Source organism: Fusarium tjaetaba (genome assembly GCF_013396195.1).
Source record: "Fusarium tjaetaba strain NRRL 66243 chromosome Unknown NRRL66243_c0000033, whole genome shotgun sequence".
Taxonomy (NCBI): Eukaryota; Fungi; Ascomycota; class Sordariomycetes; order Hypocreales; family Nectriaceae; genus Fusarium; species Fusarium tjaetaba.
Window position 1 is genome coordinate 112,228 of NW_023501229.1, and position 7,350 is coordinate 119,577.

Below are 7,350 nucleotides of genomic sequence, written 5' to 3' on the forward strand. Positions count from 1 at the left end.
AGTAGGTTACGCTCTGATTGTGTGTATTAAATTAGCGATTTACTTTCTCTTCTAAATAAAAGGCCACCATCAAGGTAACATACATTTTGTAGACTTCCTCATTGGACCTTTGCTCATCTGCTCCAGCGCGTCTGCATAATTCATCACATAAAACTACCCTGTACTGAGCCGAAGACGCAGCCGGAATGGATGAAACGTGAGGGGCAATCGGCGAGATGCTTCCGATAAGGGGCTCCACTTCAAAGCCTACGAAACGGAGGCCCAGAAGTGGAGGCACCAGATCATGATCCAATGCTTTGCCTCAAAAATTCGGAGTCATCGATAGAGGTCAACACAAATAACTAGAAGATTTGACCTATGCTAGAGCTTGTATTTTAGATTGCTGTCAAAACATCTACCTGTCTTGCTTAGTCTATTGGTTTCTGTTATCTCTTATCTCTTATCTCATCAGTTATCTTATCTTAAACCACAATGGCCCACATTTTCGATGTCGCACCGCTTATCGATACCGGATATATCGACGGAAAAAAGGTCGGCAACCAAGTCAAGTATCCAGACACCGGAACCTTCAGCGGCTTCAACAAGCCATTTCGCTTGGAAGGCGATATCTTCGACCTCGAAGTATCGGGAACTATTCCATCCGAGATCAATGGTACTTTTTACAGAGTTCAGCCAGATCATCGCTTCCCTCCCGTTTTTGAAGATGACATCCACTTCAATGGAGACGGCAATATCACTGCCATTCGCATCCAAAATGGCCATGCAGATTATAAGCAGCGATATGTGAGAACAGACAGATTCTTGGCAGAGACAAAAGAGAGGAGAAGTCTATTTGGGAGGTATCGCAATCCCTTCACGGATTCAGAGTTGGTGAAATCTGTCATCAGAACTTCTGCCAACACCAACATCACCTTCTGGAGAGGAATGCTTCTGGCCTCCAAAGAAGACGGCCCGCCATATGCCATGGATCCAGTCACTCTGGAAACCATCGGACGATATGACTTTGAAGGACAGATCCAGTCTCCAACAATGACTGCTCATCCCAAGTTTGATCCTGAAACGGGTGAAATGATATGTTTTGCTTACGAGGCCGGCGGGAATGGCAATGATGGATCGCGCCAGATCGCTGTCTGGACAATCGATGCCAATGGCGTCAAGACCGAGGAAGCTTGGTACGAAGCTCCCTTCTGTGGCATGATTCACGATTGTGGCATCAGCAAGAACTACATCGTTCTTCCCATGACACCCCTAAAGTGCAACCCAGATCGTCTCGAAAAGGGCGGGAATCACTGGGCTTGGGATCCAAAAGAGGATCAGTGGTACGGTGTAGTCCCGCGGCGAAATGGAAAGCCCGAGGACATTATCTGGTTCCGGTCAGACAACGGTGAGTCGACTCGGCAATATGATAAGGTGCTTACTGACATGCAGTCAGCTTTCCACGGGCATGTTGCAGGGTGCTACGAAAATGATGATGGCAACATCGTGTTTGATCTTACGGTAGCAGATGGTAACGTGTTCTTCTTCTTCCCGCCTGAAGATACACCAGCTGGTACCGTGGCGAAGCGGAACCGCCTAAACAGCCCTACCAAGCGCTGGATCTTTGATCCCAAGAGTCCTTCGGGGACACGCGTACAGGCTAGCGAAGAGTGGGACACGAGCGGTGAATTCTCCCGTATCGATGATCGCTATGTCACCAAGAGGTACAATCACTTTTGGCAAGCCAAGATTGATGGGGCTCGAGAGTACAACGCTGCGAAATGCGGTTCACCAGCTGGCGGGCTCTTCAACTGTCTGGCTCACTATACATGGGATGAGAGAACAGAAGATATCTTCTGGGCCGGTCCCTGCGCTACATTCCAAGAACCATCGTTCATACCAAAGAAGGATGGTGGAGAGGGTGAAGGTTGGTTGATTGCGCTATTGAACCATCTTGACGTTCTGCGCAATGACGTGGTCATCTTTAACGCGCAGAACCTAGCTGCAGGACCTGTGGCTACGATTCATCTACCGATGAAGCTTCGTCTGGGGCTTCATGGTAACTTTGTGGATCAGTCGGATATAGAGGAGTGGCAGGCTAGAAGACAGCCAGGTGGGGATGTTGGTCCTGTGAGACCGGCTGAGAAGCCTTTGCCCTGGCAGTCGGAAGCTGACAGCATATGAGTGTTGACTGGTCATTATGAGAAGGACCGGATTGTTCGGTTAGGTTACGATTGTATTGCATGTTGGATTGATCACTTGACTTGTTCTTACAATTCATGGTTATTAGAGTTAAGCTTCCTTCTAATGAATGCGATGCATGTCAAAACTATAACCCCACATACGCAAGCAATATCACCACCATGTCCACTTGAACCGTAACACTAGGCGACGTAAAAGTCTAAGGCTAATAATCGCTCCAGATCGATGTCAAAAAGAGTAGCATTCCAAATAGACGCATCCCAGTCTCAGAGATATCCCATTTTCGTGTCATGCATTCAAGGACTTAGATCGTCCGCTCACACCTTAAACCCGACTTGACCCCAGTTGTGATATCAGCGGAGACTTCGGATAAGTCTGCAGGCCGCGATCAAAAGGCTCCGAATCTACAATGCCACTAGAATGTGTGATAACCTCCACGTCCTCGGATGGTTTAAACAAGAAGGATGCCAACCTCTCGCGCGTCGGAAGGAACGTCAACTGCGGGGGTGTCATCGGACTCATCCTTCCGATGGACGATGGATTATTCAGACGCCTCCAAGTGGGACACTTGACCTGTTATTGAAGTGGGGCGTCTTAATGCCGTTCATTGAGTTTATAAGTGTGTATGCCATTGTATGCAGCATTGGAAGTCCACCTGAGAGGAGAAAGAACACAATTTCACATTCCCAGATCAGCATACAATCTAAATATGCCTGCTGCAAAGACCCCACGTGATATTGAGACTCGTCTCTTCATCAATGGAGAGGTACGCGAGTGACATGATTAATAATGAGGAATATGACATTGACCAGTTTATAGTTTGTCGAGTCATCAGACAAGAAGACATTTGAGCTCAAGTCTCCTTCAACTCACCAAGTCGTAGCTGAAGGTATACCCCCCTACCATATACCACTACATCAGCATCTCATCTCTTCACAGTCCACGAAGCAAGTGAAAGCGACACCAACGCCGCCGTCGCCGCAGCAAAAGCCGCATTCCCAGCATGGTCCGAACTCTCCCCCAAAGACCGCGGCCAGTACTTCAAAAAACTTGCCTCGCTCATCCTCGAGTCACACCATGAACTAGCATACCTCGAAGCCATTTCCATGGGAAGGCCCGTCAAGGGATACTTTGATGCTTTTGCCGCTGCTGACACGTTTAATTACTATGCTGAAGCTGGAGCGGTGGTGCTTGGTACGAGTAGTCTGAACATGCCTGGTCATTTGAACTTTACGCTTCGACAGCCTTATGGAGTAGCTGCGGCGATTATTCCGTGGAATGTGCCGGTTTTGTTCCTCGCTCTCAAGGCAGCTCCTGCTCTGATGGCAGGCAACACCGTGGTTTTGAAGAGCAGCGAAAAGGCACCATTGACTGTAAGTATCTAGCCATACCGAACTACTCTGGATTCCTGGCTGACATTTATCAGTCTGCTAAAGTCGCGCAACTTGTTCAAAAGGCTGGCTTCCCACCAGGCGTCTTCAACATCATCTCCGGCCACGGCAAAACTTCAGGCGCCATTCTATCCAGCCACATGGATGTGAGAGTCCTCAGCTTCACTGGATCAGGTCCGACAGGTCGACTCATCCAAGCGGCTGCCGCAAAGTCCAACTTGAAGAACGTCATCTTAGAGCTTGGCGGGAAGTCTCCGGCCATCATCTTTGATGATGCTGATCTCGAAAAAGCAGCTGCTGAGACGGCGTACTCCATCCAATGGAACAGTGGTCAGGTCTGTATGGCCAACTCAAGGATCTACGTCCATGAGAGTATTGCAGAGACTTTTATTGAGTCGTTTAAGACAAAGTTCCAGATCATTACTGCTGGAGACCCGACTGATGAGAAGGTTAACCATGGGCCTCAAGCTGATGAGATCCAATACAACAATGTGCGATCATATATCGAAATGGGCAAATCATCCGGAAAGCGTATCCTCGGCATGGATCACGAGGCTACTCCAGATGGCTATCTCATCCACCCAACAATCTTCGTCGAGACCCAAGAAGATGCTCGAATCATGAAGGAAGAAATCTTTGGTCCAGTCGTGAATATCAACACCTTCAAGACTGAAGCTGAAGCAATAAGCAAAGCCAACGATACAGAGTTTGGTTTGTATGCGGCTGTGTATAGTAAGAATATTGACAGGGCAATGCGTGTTGCGAAGAGGTTGGAGGCGGGAACTGTTGGTGTCAACTGTACTAGTCCTACGCAGGCGAAAGATATGCCATTTGGTGGATATAAGACGAGTGGTGTTGGTAGGGAGGGTACGACGGTTAGTCTGAATAACTTCTTGGAAACCAAGACAGTGTTGGTCAAATTGGAAGAGTTTTAGTATAATGGACAGGTCTAGAATAGTTATTGATCATAAACCAGCAACCTCACCTCCATTAAACAATCTCACCACTGACACCTTCTGGGCGATTTAGTAGATAGTTGTGTAGCAGGGATGTAACACGACACAAACCATGCTAAACAACCTTTGAATAAGCATTTATCCACATCTTTGTTGATCTGGGCTTAGCAAGTGCTCCTCGCTCGATCAAGTCCATGTCATAGTCCGTCATCCCCTCCGCCAACTCAAACCTGTCGAATTCCTGCAAGATTCTTGCGGTGCACTTCATAATATGCATCCATGCTAGCCCTCTACCGATACATCTGGAGGCAAGTATGTTAGCCGTAACCCTTCTCACCCTTTACCCCACAGTCATGGAACATGCGAGCTCTCACCCTCTTTGACCAGCTGAGAATGGGACAAACGCTCGGTACATCCTGTCCTTCTTTTCAGGAGGCACATCGAGCCAGCGCTCGGGCCTGAATTCGTCTGGATCTTCGAACACTCCCTCATGACGGTGTATGGTATATGGCTGAGCTGAGATAACGGTCTGTTTGTGGCATGTCAGCGGCAAGTGGACTCGATAAGGTTCAAGTGCTCTGAGATCTATCAGGCACTATGAAGGAATCTCGCTTACGCCTGGAGGATAAGAGATGCCTTCGAATTCAAACCCCGACTTCGGCACGACTCGTGGCATTGGTGCCGGTGCAGGAGGATAGATACGAAGAGTCTCGCGGATCACAGCATCTAGATAAGGGAGGTTGGCTAAATCAGTACTCGAGTAGCCCTTGACGAGGGTGCTCAGCTCTTGTCGTAGACGTTGATCAACATCTGGACGTTTGATCAAAATCCAGATGATATATGTCAGGGTGATAGAAGTTGCTTCGGACCCAGCAACTCTAGTGACGGGACAGTCAGTATAGGCACCAGTATTACTGGGCTCCAGAGTATAGACTCACATGAAACCGTGGCCAGCAAGTGCGATAGACCAAGCTGAGTAGCCGTCTTTCGGATCCCCAGTCGCCGGGTCCAAGTAACCTGACATCAACGATCCCTGCTTCTTTGACACATCTTGCTTGAGATAATCCTCTACTCGCGCCTGGGAATAAGAAAAGACTCGCTGAAGTCCATAATAAGCGTCTTTCAGTTTCTTGAACGGCAGATATGGTATCAAGGGTATAATTGACGCAAACGTGTTTTGCTGTTGAGGTTAGCAACTCATTCAAAAGGGATGTGTGTTCTTGGACTACTCACAAGCCCTATAAGCATAAAAGCGTTGTTGAAGTCAACCACGTATTGATGCTCTTTGCCTGATGTCACTTGGCCAAAGCTCTTGTTAAGGGCTAGATCTCCGATGACGTCCAACATGAAAAACTTGCTATATGATGCGTCAGAAGAATGTAGTCTGGGAAGCAAGTGTCGAACGATCTTACAACAGTCCAAAGAGATCAACCTTCCTTCTCTGCTTAATGACCTCCATCAAGATATCAAGTTGCTCATCAAACCTTGCTTCATAGTGCTTCATGCTACCCGGTGAAAACAGGGGCTGTAGATCGCGACGCTCCGCCATCGCTTGTTTATGATTGACGTAGTTGAATAGACCGGCATATTTTGGCCCAATGCCCGGCTGGATAGTCGCGTAGAAATCCGTCTTCAGAAAGCTGCTGCACTTTGTGACGAACACGTGGTGGAAAGCTTCAGGTGAAGCTACAGAGACCTGATTTGGTCCGATGCGCACAACGTTGCCGTACTTCTCGTGCAGTTCATGAATAGCGCGAAATCGGTCATCTTGATGCAGATGTTAGAACAGCTTGGACGTCTACGAGTTACTCACTTGTTAATGAATGGTAGATCTCCCATGCATTGCTGGAGGCGGCGAGCCGAGGGCCAGAGAATTTGCGCAGGGGACTGAGATATAGACGATAAGCAACTCGGCAGAGGAAGTCGATCAACTTGAAAAGCACGATAGCTAGGGTCAAAGTTGCAAAGACTCTAAGCCACTTGTGCAGGTAATGGACGTAGACGTGCAAGTCAAGGCTTGGAATGGTAGAAGAATCCATTGTTCAAGATAATTTGGGAGAATTTCTGGAAGGCGGATATAGCAGACTTGAATTGTGTGAGAGGTCAACTCTTAAATGACATTTGAAATTATTTTATTAGTGCTCTACAAAAGTGGCCATGGTCATCTTGATCATTCATTCACTCCCCACTATACTCCGGGAACTAGATAGGAATTCGGTGCATCCCCCTCACTTCCGGACCGGCACGGAAGTGAGGGGAGGTGGACACCCCCACAAAGATCGGATAGGTGGGGGCTCTGTAAGTGGCCGGACATGGCGGATGTCCATGTGATATACCATGGTGCTCACAGTACGGATTTGGGTATTTAGAGGAAGACTGAAGGCCCTATATTAGGATCTCACAATCGCACCAAGACCAGGTATTCAGTACACACATACACACAAATCAGGGCATCAGTCAGGGTACTTGTAAGTCAGACCATAGACAAACAAATCGAGAACGAGAAGCCTGCTCCACTCAAGATTATTATCTGTAGAGGAGGGATCGCTGGTTTCGCAGCAGCACTACTCCTACATAAAGAACACAACGTTCTGGTCCTTGAGTCTTCATTATCCAACAAGGAGCTGGGTGCCGCCATTACCCTCTCCATTAATGCGACCAGGCTTCTTAGAAGAAGCTTCTTACGCGCAGGTTTCGATAAGGATCTCGCCCATTACGTTAAGGCTGAAAAGGTTAGAATAAAGTCTAGCCCTTCCGCTAAGTTACCGTTTAATCTACTAATGCCTCAAAGTTCCAGGAACTCCATTAAAAGGACCTCTCAGTCC

The 7,350-nt window shown here is 47.9% G+C and overlaps 3 protein-coding genes across 3 annotated transcripts; 2 read left to right on the forward strand and 1 right to left on the reverse strand.

The window, feature by feature from the left end:
• Positions 1–471: 471 nt before the first annotated feature.
• FTJAE_1832 (beta-carotene 15 15 monooxygenase) lies at positions 472–2,160 on the forward strand (the record flags this gene model as incomplete). The annotated part of the gene is made up of 1 exon (XM_037347963.1): positions 472–2,160. The coding sequence occupies one exon, from the start codon at positions 472–474 to the stop codon at positions 2,158–2,160; it is 1,689 nt and encodes a 562-aa protein (XP_037211041.1).
• Positions 2,161–2,887: 727 nt separating this feature from the next.
• On the forward strand, positions 2,888–4,504 carry FTJAE_1833 (aldehyde dehydrogenase n-terminal; the record flags this gene model as incomplete). Its single annotated transcript, XM_037347964.1, has 4 exons — positions 2,888–2,944; positions 2,998–3,067; positions 3,118–3,551; positions 3,605–4,504. 4 exons carry the CDS (start codon positions 2,888–2,890, stop codon positions 4,502–4,504), a joined length of 1,461 nt encoding a protein of 486 aa, XP_037211042.1.
• A 391-nt stretch (positions 4,505–4,895) lies between these two features.
• FTJAE_1834 (benzoate 4-monooxygenase cytochrome P450) lies at positions 4,896–6,564 on the reverse strand (the record flags this gene model as incomplete). Its single annotated transcript, XM_037347965.1, has 6 exons — positions 4,896–5,054; positions 5,142–5,403; positions 5,464–5,705; positions 5,759–5,882; positions 5,938–6,292; positions 6,339–6,564. The coding sequence occupies 6 exons, from the start codon at positions 6,562–6,564 to the stop codon at positions 4,896–4,898; spliced, it is 1,368 nt and encodes a 455-aa protein (XP_037211043.1).
• Positions 6,565–7,350: the final 786 nt, after the last annotated feature.